At 51.6% G+C, this 24508-nt stretch overlaps 1 protein-coding gene across 4 annotated transcripts in view; it reads right to left on the reverse strand.

The window, feature by feature from the left end:
• Positions 1–24508, reverse strand: part of PRRC2C (proline rich coiled-coil 2C) — a 344519-nt gene that overhangs the window by 267135 nt on the left and 52876 nt on the right. For 3 of the 4 annotated variants that reach the window (XM_075322243.1, XM_075322244.1, XM_075322242.1), the window contains exons 3-6: positions 16417–16594; positions 16209–16318; positions 8026–8151; positions 6181–6422 (exon numbers count right to left, since the gene is read on the reverse strand). In XM_075322243.1, the coding sequence (XP_075178358.1) occupies positions 6181–6422; positions 8026–8151; positions 16209–16318; positions 16417–16594 (656 nt within the window). The remainder of the gene's footprint in view (positions 1–6180; positions 6423–8025; positions 8152–16208; positions 16319–16416; positions 16595–24508) is intronic. The other variant, XM_075322246.1, reaches the window with a different exon arrangement.

Consider the following 24508-nt stretch of genomic DNA (forward strand, 5'->3'; position numbering starts at 1 on the left):
ACTCCAGTTTTAGTGCCAAAGCAAGAAGGAGGAAGCCAACAACTGGTTTAAACAAATTAACTCCGAGTAACATCGGAGAACTGAAAAACCGTTCAACATGAACAACATGTGTACCCGCAAACAGCAAAAACAATCCCGAAGGACAACAGGGCGGGTGCTGGGTCTCCCAATAAGAGCTAGAAGAAAAGGAATTTACGGTAAGTAACAAAATTCCCTTCTTCTTCAGCGCTCTATTGGGAGACCCAGACGATTGGGACGTCCAAAAGCTGTCCCTGGGTGGGTAAAGAAATACCTCATGTTAGAGCTGCAAAACAGCCCCCCCCTACGGGGATGTCACTGCCGCCTGCAGGACTCTTCTACCTAAGCTGGCATCCGCCGAAGCATAGGTATGCACCTGATAATGCTTGGTGAAAGTGTGCAGACTCGACCAGGTAGCTGCCTGACACACCTGTTGGGCCGAAGCCTGGTGCCGTAATGCCCAGGACGCACCCACGGCTCTGGTTGAGTGGGCTTTTAGCCCTGAAGGAACCGGAAGCCCAGCAGAACGGTAGGCCTCTATAATTGGTTCTTTGATCCATCGAGCCAAGGTGGCTTTAGAAGCCTGCAACCCCTTGCGCGGACCGGCGACAAGGACAAAAAGTGCATCGGAACGGCGCATGGGCGCCGTGCGGGAAATGTAGATCCTGAGTGCTCTCACCAGATCTAGCAAACGCAAGTCCTTTTCATACCGGTGAACCGGATGAGGATAAAAGGAAGGCAAGGATATATCCTGATTAAGATGAAACGAGGATACGACCTTAGGGAGAAACTCCGGAATGGGGCGCAGCACTACCTTGTCTTGGTGGAACACCAAGAAGGGAGCCTTGGATGACAGAGCTGCCAGCTCAGACACTCGCCGAAGCGATGTGATCGCAACAAGAAACGCCACTTTCTGTGACAGGCGAGAAAAAGAAACTTCTTTGAGAGGCTCGAAAGGCGGCTTCTGGAGAGCAACTAGTACTCTGTTCAGATCCCATGGATCCAACGGCCGCTTGTACGGGGGCACAATATGACAGACCCCCTGCAGGAACGTGCGCACCTTAGGAAGACGTGCTAGACGCTTCTGAAAAAACACGGATAGTGCCGAGACTTGCCCTTTAAGGGAGCTGAGCGACAAGCCCTTTTCCAACCCTGATTGCAGGAAAGACAGAAAAGTGGGCAATGCAAATGGCCAGGGAGACACTCCCTGAGCAGAGCACCAGGTTAAGAAAATCTTCCACGTTCTGTGGTAGATCTTAGCAGAAGTTGACTTCCTAGCTTGTCTCATTGTGGCTACCACTCCCTGGGATAAGCCTGTTGACGATAGGATCCAGGACTCAATGGCCACACAGTCAGGTTCAGGGCCGCAGAATTCTGATGGAAAAACGGCCCTTGAGACAGCAGGTCTGGACGGTCTGGAAGTGACCACGGTCGGCCGACCGTGAGATGCCACAGATCCGGATACCACGATCTCCTCGGCCAGTCTGGGGCGACGAGTATGATGCGGCTGCAATCGGATCTGATCTTGCGTAATACTCTGGGCAAGAGTGCCAGAGGCGGGAATACATATGGGAGGCGGAACTGCGACCAATCTTGCACCAAGGCGTCTGCCGCCAGAGCTCTTTGATCGCGCGACCGCGCCATGAATGCCGGGACCTTGTTGTTGTGCCGAGACGCCATTAGGTCGACGTCCGGCACCCCCCAGCGGCGACAGATTTCTTGAAACACGTCCGGGTGAAGGGACCATTCCCCTGGGTCCATACCCTGGCGACTGAGGAAGTCTGCTTCCCAGTTTTCTACGCCTGGGATGTGAACCGCGGAGATGGTGGATGCTGTGTCCTCCACCCAATTCAGAATGCGCCGGACTTCCTGAAAGGCTTGCCGGCTGCGCGTCCCTCCTTGGTGGTTGATGTATGCCACCGCTGTGGAGTTGTCCGACTGGATTCGGATCTGCTTTCCTTCCAGCCACTGTTGAAAGGCTAGTAGGGCAAGATACACTGCCCTGATTTCCAGAACATTGATCTGAAGGGTGGACTCTTGCGGAGTCCACGTCCCCTGAGCCCTGTGGTGTAGAAACACTGCTCCCCACCCCGACAGACTCGCATCTGTCGTGACCACTGCCCAGGATGGGGGCAGGAAGGATCTTCCCTGAGACAATGAGGTGGGAAGGAGCCACCATTGTAGAGAGTCCTTGGCCGTCTGGGAAAGAGAGACTTTCCTGTCTAGGGAAGTCGTCTTCCCGTCCCATTGGCGGAGAATGTCCCATTGAAGTGGACGCAGATGAAACTGCGCAAAGGGAACTGCTTCCATGGCTGCCACCATCTTCCCTAGGAAGTGCATGAGGCGCCGTAAGGGGTGCGACTGGCCCTGAAGGAGAGATTGCACCCCTGTCTGTAGGGACCGCTGCTTGTTTAGCGGAAGCTTCACTCTCGCTGCTCGAGTATGGAACTCCATGCCAAGATACGTTAGTGACTGTGTCGGTGACAGATTTGACTTTGGAAAGTTGATGATCCATCCAAAAGTCTGGAGAGTCTCCAGCGTAGCCTGTAGACTGAGTTGGCATGCCTCTTGAGAGGGTGCCTTGACAAGTAGATCGTCTAGGTAAGGGATCACCGAGTGTCCCTGAGAGTGCAAGACTGCTACCACCGCCGCCATGACCTTGGTGAAGACCCGGGGGGCTGTCGCCAGACCGAATGGCAGAGCTACGAACTGAAGATGGTCGTCTCCTATCACAAAACGTAGAAAACGTTGATGTTCTGTAGCAATTGGCACGTGGAGATAAGCATCTTTGATGTCTATTGAGGTAAGGAAGTCTCCTTGAGACATTGAGGCAATGACAGAACGGAGGGTTTCCATCCGGAACCGTCTGGCGTGCACATGTTTGTTGAGCAGTTTTAGGTCCAGAACAGGACGGAACGAGCCGTCCTTTTTTGGCACCACAAAGAGATTGGAGTAAAACCCTCTCCCTTGTTCCTGAGACGGTACAGGAACCACTACTCCTTCCGCTCTTAGGGAGTCCACCGCCTGCCGCAGGACATCTACACGGTCTGGATGTGGGGAGGTTCTGAAGAACCGAGCTGGAGGACGAGAACTGAACTCGATTCTGTACCCGCGAGACAAAATGTCTGTCACCCACCGGTCTTTGACCTGTGACATCCAAGTGTCGTAAAAGCGGGAGAGCCTGCCCCCGACCGGAGATGCGGAGGGGGGGAGCTGGAAGTCATGAGGTAGCCGCTTTGGAAGCGGTTCCTCCATTTGCTTTCTTGGGGCGTGAGTGAGCCCGCCAGGAATCTGAGTTTCTTTGCGTCCTCTGAGTCCCTTTGGACGAGGAGAATTGTGTTTTGCCCGAACCTCGAAAGGACTGAAACTTCTGCTGCCACTTTCTCTGCTGAGGTTTGCTTGATCTGGGCTGGGGTAAAGAGGAATCTTTACCCTTGGACTGTTTAATGATGTCAGCCAATGGCTCGCCAAACAGTCTATCTCTAGATAAAGGCAAGCTGGTTAAACATTTTTTGGAACCAGCATCTGCTTTCCAGTCCTTTACCACAATGCCCTGCGCAAAACTACCGAATTGGCAGACGCCATAGAGGTGCGGCTGGTAGATTCTAGGACCGCATTGATAGCGTAAGAGGCAAACGCAGACATCTGCGAGGTAAGGGACGCCACTTGCGGCACCGCTGGATGTATGATAGCATCCACTTTTGCTAAACCAGCTGAAATAGCTTGGAGTGCCCATACGGCTGCGAATGCTGGAGCAAACGACGCGCCGATAGCTTCATAGACAGATTTTAACCAAAGGTCCATCTGTCTGTCATCGGCATCCTTAAGTGAAGCGCCATCCTCCACTGCAACTATGGATCTAGCTGCAAGCTTGGAAATCGGGGGGTCCACCTTTGGACACTGGGTCCAGCGCTTGACCACATCAGGGGGGAAAGGATAACGTGTATCCTTAGAACGTTTAGAGAAACGCTTTTCTGGGTGAGCGTCGTGTTTCTGGATTGATTCTCTGAAGTCAGAGTGATCCAACAGAGCACTTAATTTACGCTTGGGATAGAGGAAACGAAACTTCTCCTGCTCTGCCGCTGCCTCTTCTGCTGAAGGGGCTGGGGGAGAAATATCTAACAGCCTATTGATGGCTGAGATAAGATCGTTTACCATGGCGTCCCCATCCGGGGTATCCAGATTGAGAGGGGTTCCAGGATTAGACTCCTGATCACTCTCTTCAGACACATCACAGGGAGACTGATTGCGCTGAGACCCTGAGCAGTGTGATGACGTTGAGGGTCTTTCCCAGCGAGCCCGCTTGGGGTGGCTGGGGCAATCATCTGAGTCATTATACTCATCCTGAGAAGCCGGGGACCCCCTTGCAGTCTGGATTAAATCCAACTGAGGGGGATTAGAGGACAGAGACCTCGCCGTGTCCATAGACTGAGCCCCAGGCATGGATTGCAAAGTTTCTAGGATTTTTGCCATAGTCACAGACATATTAACCGCAAAAACTGCAAAGTCTGTCCCTGACACCGGGGCAGGACTTACAAGCGTCTCAGCCTGGGTCACTACCTCTCCGGACTCCGGCTGGCGAAGCAGCACCGGATCTGAGCATTGCACACAATGGGGGTCCTTGGAGCCTGCTGGTAGAGCAGCCCCACATGCAGCACACGCAGTGCACACAGCCCTAGCCTTGGCAGCTTTGCGTCTTGTGGATGACATGTTGCTGCCTCCTCAGAGCGATCTGGGGTATTCAGCCAGGAAGCGACCTCACAGTGCAAGAAATCAATAAATATCTATGTCCAGTGACACAGTACACTAATACACAGTAAGGCACTAGAGGGGCCAGCTGAAAAGCCGCTTACCGCCCGCTTAAGAGCGGGTGTGTGGTCTCCCAAAGCCCCTCAGTCTAGGTCTCCCAGAGCCTTGCGTCCTTCCTCCAGCCAGACATGCATGTAATGGCTGCCGGCGTCCTGAGAGAGGAAGGGGGGCGGGCCCTGGGCGTTCCTGACCAAGAGCGGGAAGCCTGCTTCCCTCTGTGCCTAGTGAGAGGGCTGGAGCATGTAAATCAGGCTCCAGCCCTCCTCGCTGCCGTGAAACAGCGTTTCTCCCCTACCCTGATTGACAGGGTGGGGGCGGGAACGATCGGAGCTGCCGGCGTCCTAGGCCCAAAAGCCGGGGACTAGAGTTATAAACGCCGCCGCCGTAAAAGCGCGGTCGGCGTATCCCCGGCGCACCACAAGTCACAGCAGCGCCGCCCGGTCCAGTGAGGGTCGGCGCTGCGTTCCCAGAACACAAAGTCCCCCAGATAACTGTAGGAACACCAGCTCAGTGTACGGTCCCCGGCGCACTACAACGCCCAGCCAGCCCGGAGTGCGTCTGTGCCTGCCGGGGACACAGAGTACCTGTATGATGCAGGGCCCGGTCCCTGATGGTACTCCTGCTCGGCATCCACCAGGTTCAACTGGGTCTGTGGATGGAGCCCGGCGTCAGAGCTTTGAGGCCGGCAGGATCCCACTTCCACAGAGCCCCCAAGGGGATGTGGAAGGAAAACAGCATGTGAGGCTCCAGCCCTGTACCAGCAATAGGTACCTCAACCTTACAACACCATCCAGGGGTGAGAAGGGAGCATGCTGGGGGCCCTATATGGGCCCTCTTTTCTTCCATCCGAAATAGTCAGCAGCTACTGCTGACTAAAATCTGTGGAGCTATGCATGGAATGTCTGACCTCCTTCGCACACAAAGCTAAAACTGGAGTACCCGTGATACCACGGGGGGGGTATAGCCAGAAGGGGAGGGGCCTTGCACTTTTGGTGTAGTGCTTTGTGTGGCCTCCGGAGGGCAGTAGCTATACCCCAATCGTCTGGGTCTCCCAATAGAGCGCTGAAGAAATTTTGCTTTGCTAGACGAGTAACCTGGTTAATAAGCACTCCCAGAACGGATTGTTCTCGTAAACCAAGGTTCCACTGTATTTCTTTTTTTTCTCATAAGAATTCACCGGCAGATTCATCTCATGAAGGTATTAGCCAAAGTCCTGACCTCCTACTTTAAATAAAGCTTGGCTACACAATACGCAAATTCAGCTCCTTACCCTGGAATGAGTGAACACCCCAATGACTGCACTACATACACAGCCAGTAAATCGTAATGAACCAAAATACTAAGGTTACTTACATTTCCAGCGAATTGAGGCATCATGCCTCTGTACTGAGGAGGTAGGCCTGGTTGCTGTCCATTCAGTTTAAGCTGTGGGGTGGCAGGACGTTTATCAGGAACCTTGCTCTGATCGGCAGCCCCAGGGAGAGCCGGATGGGTGGCACCTTCTTCTCCAACTGAAACCGCATTTTCCTGGTCGGAAGGTGCAACTGGTATTCCAAGGTTTCTCCCTCCACCTTCCCGCCAACTGGCTACATCAGCTGTGTACATAGCACATTTGGAGACGTTGAAATCAATTGGATTGTAATATAAATTGGCATGATAAAGAATAAACACAAATTGCTAAAAATGGCTGGTACGTTTAAAGAGCCCAAAAAAAACCAGGCTACTTAAAAGGGAATCTGTCTACAGGTTTTTGCTACCACATCTGAGAGAAGCATCATGTAGGCAAAGAGATCCTGAATCCAACAGTGTATCACTCAGATTATTGGCTGCAGGCGTTCTGACACATCAGAATTTTTAGATTTAGTCATTTAGCAGAGCTGAGAAAGCTGCTCCTGTCTACACCAGCCTCTCTACAAAGAATGACACCTCTTTGTCACCGTGCAATCAGAGGAGGGGGCATAGTGGACTGCCATGTGCGGGTCTTTACAGTCCTGTAATAAGGGTTCTGCTGCTTAAACAAACAGAGCAAATAAACTACAGATCGGACCTTGACAATACAGGCATACCTGAATTTTCTGTCACCCCTTACAGCATGATGGCTTCAGCTTACATAGCAAAAACGTGCTGACAAATTTCCTTTAACTGATTTACCTGGTAATTTGGTAGATCTATTTAAGCATTAGGCTACGTGCCCACGGGACTCTGTTCCCGCGGATTTTGGCGCGGTAAACCTGCGGATTTATCTGGATTTAATAGGGAAATCCGCAGGTTTTAGCAAGTACAGACACTCCCCATGTTATCCTATGGGACATGGGGAGTGCTGTGTCCATACTGCGGTATGTGCGGCTGCGGAATATGCTGCGGATCTCCTGCAGCCGCACATATCTGCATGTCAATTATTCCTGCGGAAATACTGGCCCTCCACTATGGAGATAGAGGCCGGGACTTCCGCAGGTAAGTTGCACGAATGTCCGCAGGTTTTCCACAGGTATTTCGCTGGAATCCCGCAAGAATGGATAGCTGTGGATTCCAGGGAGCTGCTGTGGGAAACCTGCGGATATATCCGCGGGTACAGAGGCCCGTGGGCACATAGCCTTTTGGTCAACAGTAATAGAACACAAATTATCTTGTATCTGTAGACAAGGGGTCATTGTACACACAGCATAAGCAATTTTTCTTTATCTTTCAGACCCTGTAAAATATATTTAAATGGAATCTGTCACCAGGCTTTTTCTAGCTCATATGATGGCAGTATTATGTAGAGGCAGAGACCGTGATTATCAGGTATCACTTACTAGGTTGCTTGCTGCAATTTTGATTAAGTCCCTGCCTTATCTATTGCAGTTCTCCGAAGGCTGAGCTCTGTATAGCCCAAAACAATGATCGGCAGCTTTCTGTGTATACTGTTCATAGGTAGAAAGCTGCCGATCAGAAATGGTGGTGGGCTAAATGGCACCAGGTTTACTGGTCCTCTAATGATAGTCTTCTGCTAATAAAACTGTGATTTCATAAAAACTCCAGCAAGCAGCCCAGTAAGTAACACATCGCTGAAATCAGGGTGGCTACACTCACATTCTGCTCTCAAAAACCCCATGGCAGATTATGTGGCTTCCATGAATTGTTAGGATTTTGGCTTTTGGGTTTAAAATGACTAAGATTTGTAAAACAAAATATACAAAATCCAAACATGTGCATTACTTTGTGGCCGCAAGCTCGGTCCAGGCCCATAACTATCATCGGCTGCATCTTTTTCTTTCTTTTCTGGATCCCCGGCTGCCTGCAGACTGGGGAATTCCTGCTGGAAATAGCTGTTCACCTGAACACCTGGAAAGAAAACACAACCTGGACTTTAAATGCAGATCTAACCCCCATCCACAGCTTGGTACAATAAGACCATGACTATGAAATTATGTATGTAATATAGGTGTATAAAACAATCAGTATAATTGTATGGCACAACATTCCACACCCCATAAATAAAAACACCAAAAAGACAAAAAACAAACGGCACAAATGTAGTAAAACCAGGCCCCATGTCTCTATGAATCGCAATTTGTGCACAGAATTGTTATGTGAAGACAGACAAAAAGAAAGGTCCTTCCCCCAAATCTAACTAGAAATGTAAAATTAGCCCTTACTGAAAATATTGGGGAAAATACTAAAAAAACAGAACCATTTCTGTGCGCTTCCCTCTCCAAACAACAGCTACCATGTATTCCTGTAGGTAGCCTTCTCCAAGCATCCACTGGTCATTGGCAACAGTCTACTACATTGTGACTATGCAGTTACCACTTCAAATAGTGGTATATGCAGTAGATTTTACAAACTGACATGGTCAAATCCTAGAATAAGGTCACCAAGCCCTTCACTACAACATTAATCTGCAGAGCTAGCACTTTAATTTAAAGGGAACCTGTCAGGTGCAATATGCACCTAGAACTACGAGCAGTTCTGGGTGCATATTGCTAATTCCTGCCTAAGGCCCTGTGCGCACACTGCGTTTTTTGCCGCGGCTTTGGGTGCAGAATTGGTGCAGTATTGGTGCAGTTTGTGTTCATAACCTTCATGCAGTCTTTCCCCACCAAAGTGAAAAATGAGAAATCCAAAATGCTGTGCGCACGTTGCTTTCTTTTTCCTTACCGATTATGCTGCGTTTTTCCCTGCATTTTGCCATTGACAATTTAAAAAAAAAAAACGCAGGCTCAAAAACGCGGTCAAACCGCACCACGACCCGGTAAGAGCGCATTCCTTTTTGGTGTGCTTTTCGCTGGAGAAACAAATCTGCAGTGTATGTACATAGCCTATCTGTCCCTGTATCTGGTAGCATAGATGAAGGGATCTTTAGAAAAAGTATTTTTAAAGATCCTTTATATGCTAAGCGAATGAGGCCAGCAACTAATCAGAAGGGCGTAAGTTCCCTTTGTTAGTCGGCCCCTATAGCATGTAACGCCCATGTGGGCTTGCTATCATGCTAATGAATGCGCAGCATCAGAGACATGGTCGCACTCGCCTCTCTGCTGTCACAACGGCAAAAGGTTTTTTTTCGGTCTCGCATAAACAGATGTCCACGGATTTCCAGTCACGCGTCCTATGAAGCTGGGTGTCAGAGAGGTTTAGAGAGCATAACTGGAAGTGCAGTGATTTCAGATCTTGCGCACTGCTCGGTGTCTGGTGTGGTGACAACGGATACAGGTAAGCGCATCACCACTGATGACGCTGGGCAATAGGCACTGAATAGCATGTTAGCACGCCCCTGTGGGGTGGAATAAGCGCATGAACACCCTTGTGACTAGTCCCTGCGCTCATTAGCATATCATAAAGGATCTTTAGAAATTCTTTTTATCTATGCTACTAGATACAGAGACAGTTAGGCCAAGATTAGCAATATACACCCAGAACTGCTCGTGGTCCTGGGTACATATCGCACCTGACAGGTTCCCCTTAAGCACCCGATTGCAGAGGGTGAAGCTTTAGTATGCCGTATTTAGAAGAGATTCTACATACTTCATCCACATAGTAATTTTTAGTAAGCTTCGCAAATGTTCTTGTTATTTAGCCAAAAAGTTCAACCGGGTGAGTAACTAACAGCACTGATATTCAACAACAACATTCCCACAATCAGTGCTTTTGAGGATTAGCTGCAGGAGCGGATATAGCTCATCAGTGGTGCTAAGAGTTCCCAAATAACTGACAGACTAGGATAGAAGCCATATCACCCAAACAGGTCATGGTCAAGGAGAAAAAGAAGGGAATTTTGTTTACTTACCGTAAATTCCTTTTCTTCTAGCTCCAATTGGGAGACCCAGACAATTGGGTGTATAGGCTATGCCTCCGGAGGCCGCACAAAGTATTACACTAAAAGTGTAACGCCCCTCCCCTTCTGCCTATACACCCCCCCGTGCTCCCACGGGCTCCTCAGTTTTGGTGCAAAAGCAAGAAGGAGGAAAAAAATTATAAACTGGTTTAAAGTAACTTCAATCCGAAGGAATATCGGAGAACTGAAACCATTCAACATGAACAACATGTGTACACAAAAAAACAGGGGCGGGTGCTGGGTCTCCCAATTGGAGCTAGAAGAAAAGGAATTTACGGTAAGTAAACAAAATTCCCTTCTTCTTTGTCGCTCCATTGGGAGACCCAGACAATTGGGACGTCCAAAAGCAGTCCCTGGGTGGGTAAAATAATACCTCGTAATAGAGCCGTCAAACGGCCCCTTCCTACAGGTGGGCAACCGCCGCCTGAAGGACTCGTCTACCTAGGCTGGCATCCGCCGAAGCATAGGTATGCACCTGATAGTGCTTCGTGAAAGTGTGCAGGCTCGACCAGGTAGCCGCCTGACACACCTGCTGAGCCGTACCCTGGTGCCTCAAAGCCCAGGACGCGCCCACGGCTCTGGTAGAATGGGCTTTCAGCCCTGAGGAAACCGGAAGCCCAGCAGAACGGTAAGCTTCGAGAATTGGCTCCTTGATCCACCGAGCCAGGGTTGATTTGGAAGCCTGTGACCCTTTACGCTGGCCAGCGACAAGGACAAAGAGTGCATCCGAGCGGCGCAGGGGCGCCGTACGAGAAATGTAGAGTCTGAGTGCTCTCACCAGATCTAACAAGTGCAAATCCTTTTCACATTGGTGAACTGGATGAGGACAAAAAGAAGGTAAGGAGATATCCTGATTGAGATGAAAGGGGGATACCCCCTTAGGGAGAAATTCCGGAACCGGACGCAGAACCACCTTGTCCTGGTGAAACACCAGGAAAGGGGCTTTGCACGACAACGCTGCTAGCTCAGACACTCTCCGAAGAGAGGTGACTGCTACTAGGAAAACCACCTTCTGTGAAAGGCGTGAGAGAGAAATATCCCTCATTGGCTCGAATGGTGGTTTCTGAAGAACCATCAGCACCCTGTTCAGATCCCAGGGTTCTAACGGCCGTTTGTAAGGAGGAACGATGTGACAAACCCCCTGCAGGAACGTGCGTACCTGTGGAAGTCTAGCTAGGCGCTTCTGGAAAAACACAGAGAGCGCTGAGACTTGTCCCTTAAGGGAGCCGAGCGACAAACCCTTTTCCAGTCCAGATTGAAGGAAGGACAGAAAAGTGGGCAAGGCAAAAGGCCAGGGAGAAAAACCCTGAGCAGAGCACCACGACAGGAAAATTTTCCACTTCCTGTGGTAGATCTTGGCGGACGTTGGTTTGCTAGCCTGTCTCATAGTGGCAATGACCTCTTGAGATAATCCTGAAGACGCTAGGATCCAGGACTCAATGGCCACACAGTCAGGTTGAGGGCCGCAGAATTCAGATGTAAAAACGGCCCTTGAGACAGCAAGTCTGGTCGGTCTGGTAGTGCCCACGGTTGGCCGACCGTGAGATGCCACAGATCCGGGTACCACGATCTCCTCGGCCAGTCTGGAGCGACGAGGATGACGCGGCGGCAGTCGGCCCTGATCTTGCGTAACACCCTGGGCAACAGTGCCAGCGGAGGAAACACATAAGGGAGCTGAAACTGCGACCAATCCTGAACTAAGGCGTCTGCCGCCATAGCTCTGCGATCTTGAGACCGTGCCATGAACGTCGGTACCTTGTGGTTGTGCCAGGACGCCATGAGGTCGACGTCCGGCACCCCCCAGCGGCAACAGATCTCCTGAAACATGTCCGGGTGAAGGGACCATTCCCCTGCGTCCATGCCCTGGCGACTGAGATAATCTGCTTCCCAGTTTTCCACGCCTGGGATGTGAACTGCAGAGATGGTGGAGGCCGTGGCTTCCACCCACATCAAAATCCGCCGGACTTCCTGGAAGGCTTGCCGACTGCGTGTGCCGCCTTGGTGGTTGATGTATGCCACCGCTGTGGAATTGTCTGACTGAATTCGGATCTGTTTGCCTTCCAGCCACTGCTGGAACGCTTTCAGGGCAAGATACACTGCCCGTATTTCCAGAACATTGATCTGAAGTGAGGACTCTTGCTGGGTCCACGTACCCCGAGCCCTGTGGTGGAGAAAAACCGCTCCCCACCCTGACAGACTCGCGTCCGTCGTGACCACCTCCCAGGATGGGGGTAGGAAGGATTTCCCCTTCGATAATGAAGTGGGAAGAAGCCACCACCGAAGGGAAGCTTTGGTCGCCTGAGAGAGGGAGACGTTCCTGTCGAGGGACGTCGGCTTCCTGTCCCATTTGCTTAGGATGTCCTATTGAAGAGGACGCAGGTGAAACTGCGCGAAAGGGACTGCCTCCATTGCTGCCACCATCTTCCCCAGGAAGTGCATGAGGCGCCTCAAGGGGTGTGCGTGACCTTGAAGGAGAGATTGCACCCCTTTCTGTAGTGAACGCTGCTTGATCAGCGGAAGCTTCACTATCGCTGAGAGGGTATGAAACTCCATGCCAAGATATGTCAGCGATTGGGCCGGTGTCAGATTTGACTTTGGAAAATTGATGATCCACCCGAAACTCTGGAGAGTGTCCAGAGTAGCGTCGAGGCTGTGTTGGCATGCCTCTTGAGAGGGTGCCTTGATCAGCAGATCGTCCAAGTAAGGGATCACCGAGTGACCCTGAGCGTGGAGGACCGCTACTACAGTAGCCATAACCGTGGTGAAAACCCGTGGGGCTGTTGCCAGGCCGAACGGCAGTGCCACGAACTGCAGGTGTTCGCTTCCTATGGCGAAGCGCAAGAAGCGCTGGTGCTCTGGAGCAATCGGTACGTGGAGATAAGCATCTCTGATATCGATTGATGCAAGGAAATCTCCTTGGGACATTGAGGCGATGACGGAGCGGAGGGATTCCATCCGGAACCGCCTGGTCTTTACGTGTTTGTTGAGCAGTTTCAGGTCCAGGACAGGACGGAAAGACCCGTCCTTCTTTGGGACCACAAACAGGTTGGAGTAAAAACCGTGACCCTGTTGCTGAAGAGGAACAGGGACCACCACTCCTTCTGCCTTCAGAGAGCCCAGCGCCTGCAGAAGAGCCTCGGCTCGCTCGGGAGGCGGGGATGACCTGAAGAATCGAGTCGGGGGACGAGAGGTGAACTCTATCTTGTACCCGTGAGACAGAATGTCTCTCACCCAACGGTCTTTTACCCGTGGCAGCCAGGTGTCGCAAAAGCGGGAAAGCCTGCCACCGACCGAGGATGCGGATTGAGGAGGCCGACAGACATGAGGAAGCCGCTTTGGTAGCGGCACCCCCGGTGGTCTTTTTAGGACGTGACTTAGACCGCCATGAATCAGAGTTCCTTTGATCTTTCTGAGGCCTTTTGGACGAGGAGAATTGGGACCTGCCCGCGCCCCGAAAGGACCGAAACCTCGACTGCCCCCTCCTCTGTTGGGGTATGTTCGGTTTGGGCTGGGGTAAGGATGTATCCTTCCCCTTGGATTGTTTGATGATTTCATCCAAACGCTCGCCAAACAATCGGTCGCCAGAAATTGGCAAACTGGTTAAGCGCTTTTTGGAAGCAGAATCTGCCTTCCATTCCCGTAGCCACAAGGCCCTGCGGAGTACCACCGAATTGGCGGATGCAACCGCCGTACGGCTCGCAGAGTCCAGGACGGCATTAATAGCGTAAGCCGCAAATGCCGACGTCTGAGTGGTTATGGACGCCACCTGCGGCGCGGACGTGCGCGTGGCAGCGTCAATTTTCGCTTGACCTGCTGTGATAGCTTGTAGCGCCCATACGGCTACGAATGCTGGGGCAAAAGAAGCGCCGATAGCTTCATAGATGGATTTCAACCAGAGCTCCATCTGCCTGTCAGTGGCATCTTTGAGTGAAGCCCCATCTTCCACTGCAAGTATGGATCTAGCCGCCAGTCTGGAGATTGGAGGATCCACTTTGGGACACTGAGTCCAACCTTTGACCACGTCAGGGGGAAAGGGATAACGTGAATCCTTAAGGCGCTTAGAAAAACGCTTATCTGGACAATCATGGTGATTCTGGACTGCCTCTCTGAAATCAGAGTGGTCCAGAAACATACTCTGTGTACGCTTGGGAAACCTGAAACGGAATTTCTCCTGCTGAGAAGCTGACTCCTCCACCGGAGGAGCTGAGGGAGAAATATCCAACATTTGATTGATGGACGCAATAAGATAGTTCACTATGGCGTCACCATCAGGAGTATCAAGGTTGAGAGCGGCCTCAGGATCAGAATCCTGATCAGCTGTCTCCACATCATCCACCAGAGATTCCCCCCGCAGAGACCCTGAACAATATGAAGATGTCGAGGGAATTGCCAAGCGAGCTCGCTTAGTCGGTCTGGGGCTGGGGTCTGTGTCAGAGCCCTCAGCCAGGTATCTATGAGAATCCCCGGGGGGACATTGTTGGTCCAACTGAGGGGGGCCAGGGAACAATGATTCAACAGTGTCCCTGTGCTGAGATACCGGTCTGGACTGCAAGGCTTCTAGTATCTTAGCCATAGTCTCAGAGAGTTTATCCGTAAAGACTGCAAACTCCGTCCCTGTCACCTGGATAGTGTTAGCAGGTGGTTCCCCCTGGGCCCCCCCTAGCAGAGGCTCCGGCTGAGTAAGTGCAGCAGGGGCCGAGCAGTGCCCACAGTGAGGGTCAGTGGAACCTGCCGGTAGTGGCGTCGTACATGCGGCGCAGGCAGCATAGTAAGCCTGTGTTTTGGCACCCCTGCCTTTTGTGGGCGCCATGCTATTGTCTTCCCTGAGCACACAATAGGGTATATAGCCAGAAATCAACTGTGCACCATACAGTGTAAATAAACATATAATTTATAATTACACTTCTGCACAATGGGGCTAGCACCACAGGTGCTGGTTACCACCCGCTTAAGCGGTTGTGAGGCCACCAGAATCCCTGCCTGGGTCTCCCAGAATATGTCCCCCTCTGCAGCGTCCGAGGAGCTGACAGGAATGGCTACCGGCGTCCTGAGGAGAGGAGGGAGCCGTGGGCGTGACCCAGAAAGTGCGGGAACTGGAGCCCCACTGTGCACAGTGAGGAGGGTGGAATATGCAAAGCATGCTCCAGCCCTCATTGCTGCTCGTCCCGAACAGCGTCCCGCCCTTCCCCTGCCTGTCAGGGCTGGGGGTGGGAGGAAAAGAGACTAGGCCGCAGAAGCCGGGGACTCGAGTAATAAACGCGGCCGCCGTAAAAGCGCGGCCGCGCTGAAGTCCCCGGCGCACTACAAGTCCCAGCCGCGCCTCAGTGTTAAACATGGCAGCGGCGGTCAGCGCGGTCGTCCCCAAACACAAACACACTCAGCGACGCTGAGTGTGTAATGGCACATTTAACCCGGTCAGCGCCGCGGTCCCCGGTGCACTAGCACACCCAGCAATGCTGGAGTGTTGCTGTGCGCGGTCCCCACGGGGACACAGAGTACCTCCAAGTAGCAGGGCCATGTCCCTGAACGATACCCGGCTCCTATCCAGCAGGCTCCGCATGAGTTGTGGATGAAGCACGGTCTCAGTGCCTGGAGACCGATAGGATCCCACTTCACCCAGAGCCCTAAGGGGGATGGGGAAGGAAAACAGCATGTGGGCTCCAGCCTCCGTACCCGCAATGGATACCTCAACCTTAACAACACCGCCGACAAGAGTGGGGTGAGAAGGGAGCATGCTGGGGGCCCTATATGGGCCCACTTTTCTTCCATCCGACATAGTCAGCAGCTGCTGCTGACTAATCTGTGGAGCTGTGCTGTGCATGTCTGCCTCCTTCGCACAAAGCAAAAAACTGAGGAGCCCGTGGGAGCACGGGGGGTGTATAGGCAGAAGGGGAGGGGCGTTACACTTTTAGTGTAATACTTTGTGCGGCCTCCGGAGGCATAGCCTATACACCCAATTGTCTGGGTCTCCCAATGGAGCGACAAAGAAAAACCCCAAAACAATGCCCACTAGTTGCAACATATAACAGAAAACGTAATGCGGTAACTTCTGTAGGGTCGATCTTACCATCTCCTTGCCCACCTGGCTTGGTATTGGCCCAAGATTTGGTAACTACAGGAGCCTCGGTTACAGGGGGTGGAACTGGCTTTGGAGGTGGAGGAGGCACTTCTGGTGTTCTAGAAACAAAAAGAAAAAAAGTCATTGAATCCAAGTTACTTTTACAATAAGTTTGAAGCATAACTGGATAATAAAAGCATTGATGGGTGCAACTTACTTTTCCTCTTCGGCCTGCTCTTGTTTGGATGCCCAGCCGGTGCCATCTTTGGGAACAATGTTCACATTTGGGTCATTGCCTTTATTCTCTGCCTTCAGACTGGGTAAATTTGCAGGTGGTGGCATACGCCGGGACACAGCAACTTTTCCTAGGCTTTGAAGACCATGGCGAGCAGCAACTATGAACATAAAAGAGCCTCGTTATACTCTACAGACAAAGAAAAAAAAAAAAGGCAAATTCCATCCAAAACATGTAAGTACATGGGACGCAACATAATACTGCAGATCTACATGACAATGAGGGTTCTTTCTTCCGCATTACTGTATTTAGCAAGTGGATTCATTTTACATTTTGTTCAGGCTTGTGATGTGATACGAAAAGCTGCAATAACGGGACTAGGATTTTTTGAAAGAGGACTACCCCTTTAATATGGTCGAGAGGACATGAAGAAGAGAACTGGAGGAGAAAATGTAAAAATAACAAGTGCATATTAGTACAATCAGTCAAATCATGAAAATGTAGTGGGTGATCCAGTCTGTTCCTGAATGTTAATCACTATAGGAATTAATATTAGACCATGCATTGCAAAGCAGAAAGAAGTAGGACTTTCAACCCATTACAGTGATGGCAGAAACTCCAGCAGCCAAATAGAGAAAGTCTCATTCACATTTCTAAAGCTGCAGATGAGAAATGTTTTTTGTTTTTTTTTTAATTCAGTTTTTTTTTCTCCCTTGCATTCCAATAGCTATGAGCCCCCCCAACTCCGTATCGACATTATGGCACAGGGACTTGTTTTTTTACCACAAGATGCATTTTTAATGTAAAGTTATAGCCCAAAAAAGCATTAGATTGCAATAAAATATGCAATGTCCAAATGGACGGGGGGCTTTAATTCTGTCAAAGTCTGTCTTAACACAGGCACAAAAATGTTATCATGTTCGGTATTTGTATTTTAAAGAAGGGAATTTTGTTTACTTACCGTAAATTCCTTTTCTTCTAGCTCCAATTGGGAGACCCAGACAGTGGGTGTATAGCTACTGCCTCTGGAGGCCGCACAAAGAACTACACTTAAAAGTGTAAGGCCCCTCCCCTTCTGGCTATACACCCTCCCGTAGGAGTACGGATTCCTCAGTTTTAGTACCAAAGCAAGAAGGAGGAAAGCCAATAACAGTTTCAAAAACAAATTCAATCCGATAACTAGATCGGAGAACTTAAGAAACAACATGAACAACATGTGCACCCGAAAAAACGAAACCCTAAAAACAGATAGGGCGGGTGCTGGGTCTCCCAATTGGAGCTAGAAGAAAAGGAATTTACGGTAAGTAAACAAAATTCCCTTCTTCTTTTTCGCTCCTAATTGGGAGACCCAGACAGTGGGACGTCCAAAAGCAGTCCCTGGGTGGGTAAAAAGATACCACATGAACGGGCTGTCATACAGCCTCTTCCTACAGGTGGGCCACCGCCGCCTGAAGGACCCGTCTACCTAGGCTGGCGTCTGCCGAAGCGTAGGTATGCACTTGATAGTGTTTGGTAAACGTGTGCAGACTCGACCAGGTAGCCGCCTGGCACACTTGCTGAGCCGTAGCCTGATGCCTCAACGCCCAGGACGCACCAACGGCTCTGGTAGAATGGGCCTTCAGTCCAGATGGAATCTGAAGCCCAGCAGAACGGTATGTGTGAAGAATTGGTTCCTTGATCCACCGCGCCAGGGTGGATTTGGAAGCTTGCGATCCCTTATGCTGACCAGCGACTAGGACAAAGAGCGCATCCGAACGGCGTAGAGGCGCCGTGCGAGAAATGTAAATCCTGAGTGCTCTCACCAGGTCCAACAGATGTAAACCCTTTTCAAATTGGTGAACTGGATGCGGACACAAAGATGGCAAAGTGATATCCTGATTGAGATGAAAGGAAGAAACCACCTTGGGAGAAAACTCTGGAATTGGACGCAGTACTACCTTGTCTTGGTGAAACACCAGGAAGGGAGATTTGCAAGATAACGCCGCCAGCTCGGACACTCTTCGAAGAGACGTGACCGCTACAAGAAAAACTACCTTTTGTGAAAGCCGAGAAAGGGGAACCTCTTTCAAAGGCTCGAAAGGCGGCTTTTGAAGAGCAAGAAGAACCTTGTTCAGATCCCAGGGTTCCAATGGCCGTCTGTAAGGAGGAACGATATGACAAACTCCTTGGAGAAACGTGCGTACTTTAGAAAGCTGTGCCAAGCGCTTCTGAAAGAATACGGATAACGCGGAGACTTGACCCTTAAGCGAGCTAAGGGACAAACCTTTTTCCAACCCAGACTGCAGGAAGGAAAGAAAAATTGGCAATGCAAATGGCCAGGGAGAAAACCCTTGAGCCAAGCACCACGCTAAGAATATCTTCCACGTCCTGTGATAGATCTTAGCTGAGGATGGTTTTCTAGCCTGTCTCATTGTGGCAACAACTCCCTGAGATAAACCTGAGGCCGCTAGGATCCAGGACTCAATGGCCACACAGTCAGGTTCAGGGCCGCAGAATTCAGATGGAAAAACGGCCCTTGAGACAGAAGATCTGGACGGTCTGGTAGTGCCCACGGTTGGCCTACCGTGAGATGCCACAGATCCGGGTACCACGACCTTCTTGGCCAATTTGGAGCGACGAGTATGGCTCGCTGGCAGTCGGACTTGATTTTCCGGAGAACTCTGGGTAACAATGCTAGAGGTGGGAACACATAGGGGAGTCGGAATTGCGACCAATCCTGAACCAAGGCGTCTGCCGCCAGCGCTCGGTGATCGTGAGACCGTGCCATGAAAACTGGGACCTTGTTGTTGTGCCGTGACGCCATCAGATCGACGTCCGGCGACCCCCAGCGGCAACAGATCTGTTGAAACACGTCCGGGTGAAGGGACCATTCTCCTGCGTCCATGCCCTGGCGACTGAGAAAGTCTGCTTCCCAGTTTTCCACGCCTGGGATGTGAACTGCAGATATGGTGGACGCTCTGCTTTCCACCCACGTCAAAATCCGCTGGACTTCTTGAAAAGCTTGGCGACTGCGTGTTCCCCCTTGGTGGTTGATGTACGCCACCGCCGTGGAATTGTCCGACTGAATCCGAATCTGCTTGCCTTCCAGCCATTGTTGGAAGGCTCGCAGGGCAAGATAGATTGCTCTGATTTCCAGAACATTGATCTGCAATGTGGACTCTTCCTGAGTCCACGTCCCCTGAGCCCTGTGGTGGAGAAACACCGCTCCCCACCCTGATAGGCTCGCATCTGTCGTGACCACTGCCCAGGACGGGGGAAGGAACGACTTTCCCTGTGACAATGAGTTGGGGAGAAGCCACCAACGTAGAGAGTCCTTGGCAGTCTGAGAGAGGGAGACGGTCCTGTCGAGGGACGTCGATTTCCCATCCCACTGGCGCAGAATGTCCCATTGGAGAGGGCGCAGATGAAACTGCGCGAACGGGACTGCCTCCATTGCTGCTACCATCTTTCCTAGGAAATGCATGAGGCGCCTCAGTGAGTGCGACTGGCTCTGAAGGAGAGATTGCACTCCAGTCCGTAGCGAGCACTGCTTGTCCAGTGGAAGCCTCACTATCGCTGATAGAGTATGAAACTCCATGCCAAGATAAGTCAGAGATTGGGTCGGGGTTAGATGAGACTTTGGAAAGTTGATAATCCACCCGAAAGTCTGGAGAGTGTCTAGCGCCACCTTCAGACTGTGTTGGCATGCTTCTTGAGAGGATGCCTTTATAAGCAGGTCGTCTAGATACGGGATGACCGAGTGACCCTGCGAGTGCAGAACAGCTACTACTGCTGCCATGACTTTGGTGAAGACCCGGGGGGCTGTTGCCAGACCGAAGGGTAACGCTACGAACTGTAGGTGCTCGTCGTGTATGACGAAACGTAGGAAACGCTGATGCTCTGGTGCAATCGGCACGTGGAGATACGCATCTTTGATGTCTATTGATGCTAGAAAATCTCCCTGAGACATTGAGGCTATGACGGAGCGTAGGGATTCCATCCGGAACCTCCTGACTTTTACGTGTCTGTTGAGCAACTTCAGATCCAGGACGGGACGATACGATCCGTCCTTTTTTGGGACCACAAACAGATTGGAGTAAAAACCGTGACCCTGTTCCTGAAGAGGGACGGAGGTCACCACTCCTTCCGCCTTTAGAGCGGCCACCGCCTGCAACAGAGCATCGGCTCGGTCTGGTGGTGGAGAAGTTCGGAAGAAACGAGTTGGCGGACGAGAACTGAACTCTATCCTGTACCCGTGAGATAGAATATCTCTCACCCAACGGTCCTTGACGCTTGCTAGCCAAATGTCGCCAAAGTGGGACAGCCTCCCACCGACCGCGGGTGTGGGCATCGGAGACCGCAAGTCAGGAGGACGTCGTTTTGGCAACGGTTCCTCCGGCTGGTCTTTTTGGGCGTGACTGAGACTTCCAAGAATTTGAACGTCTCTGGTCCTTTTGAGCCTTTTTTGACGAGGCGAATTGGGACCTGCCCTGTCCTCGAAAGGACCGATAACCAGACTGACCCCTCCTCTGTTGGGGCTTGTTTTGTCTGTGTTGCGGTAAGGAAGAGTCCTTACCCTTGGAGTGTTTGATGATTTCATCCAAACGCTCTCCAAACAATCGGTCACGAGAAAAAGGCAAATTGGTTAAGCACTTTTTGGAATGAGAATCTGCTTTCCAATGTCTCAACCACAGAGCCCTACGCAAAACAACTGAGTTGGCTGACGCCACTGCCGTGCGGCTTGTAGCGTCAAGAACAGCATTAATCGCGTACGACGCGAATGCCGCCATTTGCGAGGTCAATGGTGCTACCTGCGGGGCAAATGCACGTGTGACTGAGTCGACTCGCGCAAGCCCGGCCGTGATAGCTTGGAGTGCCCATACGGCCGCAAAAGAAGGCGCTAATGACGCTCCAATCGCTTCATAGATGGATTTCAGCCAGAGCTCCATCTGCCTGTCAGTGGCATCTTTAAGTGCCGCTCCATCTTCAACAGCAACCAAGGATCTAGCTGCAAGCCTGGAAATTGGAGGATCCACTTTTGGACACTGGGTCCAACCCTTGACCACTTCAGAGGGAAAAGGGTAGCGTGTATCTTTAAGTCGTTTAGGAAAACGCCTTTCAGGATAAGCGTGGGGTTTCTGGATTGCGTCTCTGAAGTCAGCGTGGTCCAGAAAAGTGCTTAATGTACGCTTAGGATATCTAAAATGGATTCTCTCGTGCTGCGAAGCTGACTCCTCTACAGGAGGAGCTGGTGGGGAAATATTCAACATCTTATTGATGTTAAATATAAGATCATTAACTATGGCGTCACCATCTGGTGTATCTAGATTGAGAGCGGTCCCAGGATCAGAATCCTGATCAGTTACGTCCGCCTCATCACCCATAGATTCATCCCGCTGGGATCCAGACCATTGAGATGAATGTGAAGGCCCGTCATAACGAGCCCGCTTAGGCTGCCCGGGGCCATCGTCCGAGTCAGAGTCTTCACCCTGAGGTGTAGATGCCCGTCCCGGAGCTAGGAGCTGAGGGGGACCAGGGGGCAATACATGCACAGTGTCCGTGGTCTGAAGTACAGGCCTAGCTCGCAATGTGTCAAGAATTTGTGACATAGTGAGAGACATTCTGTCAGCAAAAGCTGCAAACTCAGTTCCTGTCACCTGGACAGCATTCACAGGTGGTACCCCCTGGGACACGTCCAGCAGAGGTCCCGACTGTGCAAGCGCCGCAGGGGCCGAGCACTGCACACAATGGGGGTCCGTGGAGCCTGCCGGTAGAAAAGTCCCACATGCGGTGCAGGAAGCATATAATGTCTGTGCCTTGGCACCCTTGCGTTTTACGGGCGACATGCTGCTGGCTCTCTGCATGTGAGAGAGTCTATAGCCAAAGGGTGACCAGCGCTATGTAATACCAAGTATTTGTAGCAACAAAATACTAAGAATACTACGAGCACAAGAGGGGGTGAGCCCTGAGGGCTGCTTACCGCCCGCTGAATAGCGGGTAAGAGGCGCAGAATTCCTTGTCTGGGTCTCCCCGGCTCCCCTCTGCAGCTCAGCGTGTCAGCAGGAATGGCTGCCGGCGTCTGTGGAGAGGGGCGGTCCGTGGGAGTTCCCAAACAAAAGTGCGGGAACAGTGTCCCCTCTGTGCTGACTGTGAGGGCTGGAGTATGTAAAAACGACTCCAGCCCTCAGCGCTGATGCACTGGCCAGCGTCCCGCCCCCTCCTGATTGGCAGGTCTGGGGGCGGGAACGAACTAAAGCAGGCCGCAAAAGCCGGGGACTCGAGTTATCAGCGCGGCCGCCGTAAAAGCGCGGGCCGCGCTGAAGTCCCCGGCGCACTACAAGTGCCAGCCGCGCCGCTGTTCCAGCGGCCGGCGCGCCCGAGTCCTAGACGTGGGCAGCGTCCCGCCCCTCTCCTGACTGGCAGGTCTGGGGGCGGGAACGAACGGAAGCAGGCCGCAAAAGCCGGGGACTGTAGTTATCAGCGCGGCCGCCGTAAAAGCGCAGGCCGCGCTGAAGTCCCCGGCGCACTACAAGTGCCAGCCGTGCCGCAGTCCCAGCGGCCGGCGCGGCCGAGTCCCATAAGTGTGCCTGCTTCAGCTAAGCTGAATGAGGCTATGGCACAGGCGCCGCAGCGCTGATGTCCCCCGGCGCACTACAACACCCAGCATGCTGCGGTGTGAGCGCCAAATGCACGGGGACACAGAGTACCTTAAGGAAGCAGGGCCATGTCCCTGATGTACTCCGCTCCATCCAGCATCTTCTCCAGGGGCTGTAGATGGAGCACGGTCTCAGTGCCTGGAGACCGGTAAATCCCACTTCACCCAGAGCCCTGTAAAAGGGGATGGGGAAGGAATCAGCATGTGGGCTCCTGCCGCCGTACCCGCAATGGGTACCTCAACCTTACAAACACCTCCGACATAAGTGGGGTGAGAAGGGAGCATGCTGGGGACACTATATGTGTCCTCTTTTCTTCCATCCGACATAGTCAGCAGCTGCTGCTGACTAAAAACAATGGAGCTATGCGTGCGTGTCTGACCTCCTTGCGCACAAAGCTAAAACTGAGGAATCCGTACTCCTACGGGAGGGTGTATAGCCAGAAGGGGAGGGGCCTTACACTTTTAAGTGTAGTTCTTTGTGCGGCCTCCAGAGGCAGTAGCTATACACCCACTGTCTGGGTCTCCCAATTAGGAGCGAAAAAGAAAAAATATTAAGGCAACAGCAATAAAAAAAAACCCCTAAGGCTATGTGCGCACGTTGCGTATTTGCATGCAGTTACGCTGTGATCTGCACCGCAGCGTAACTGCATGCGTCCTGCATCCCCAGCACAATCTATGGAGATTGTGCAGGAGCCGTGCGCACGTGGCGTATTAGAGCGCAGCGCTTCGGCTGCTACCCGAAGCGCGCGTTCTAAGAAGTGACATGGCACTTCTTTCCCGCGCTCTGCATGCAGCGCCCGCTCTGTCTATGGGAGGGGCTGCACTCAGAGCGCATGAAATCGGCTTTTTTTTCATTACTGACTCTTTCTGCAGCGATTTGAAGCGCACGTATGCTGTTCAAATAGCTGCAGAAATTTCTGCAGGGACAGAACGCTACGTGCGCACATAGCCCAAGACCTATGGCTGTGAGTTAGTAGGAAAAACACACTAAAAAGCTTTGGATTCCTAGCCCCCTTATAGTGTTTTGTTTGGATCTCTGGTGCATCCCCCTTCACTGCTGCATGCTATAGGCGTTTTACCATGAATTCTTATACTAGGCTTCTCGTTGGCGTGTATAGCATATATAACCAGGTATTGGGAGTAATAATTCTGGCGCAATGGAGTTTTTTGTCTTTTTTTACACTTCTGGCAGAAATATCAGGGACAAGAGTAGAATAAGATTTGTGGTGAGGAGAACGGAGGAGCACGTCATTCATCAGATGTTTCTGATTCATTAAAGAGTATATGTCAGCAGGCTCTGCAATGTAATCTGAAAGCACCACAATATAACGATCCAGATTACAGTGATGTGTACACCCTAAAGGGTATAATCGGAACCACTAATAGGCAAGTAGTTGGTACCTAGCTGTCTGTTGTGCCCGACACTGTTCTTTGCGAGCA

Source organism: Anomaloglossus baeobatrachus, chromosome 8 (assembly GCF_048569485.1).
Source record: "Anomaloglossus baeobatrachus isolate aAnoBae1 chromosome 8, aAnoBae1.hap1, whole genome shotgun sequence".
In the NCBI taxonomy this organism is placed as follows: Eukaryota; Metazoa; Chordata; class Amphibia; order Anura; family Aromobatidae; genus Anomaloglossus; species Anomaloglossus baeobatrachus.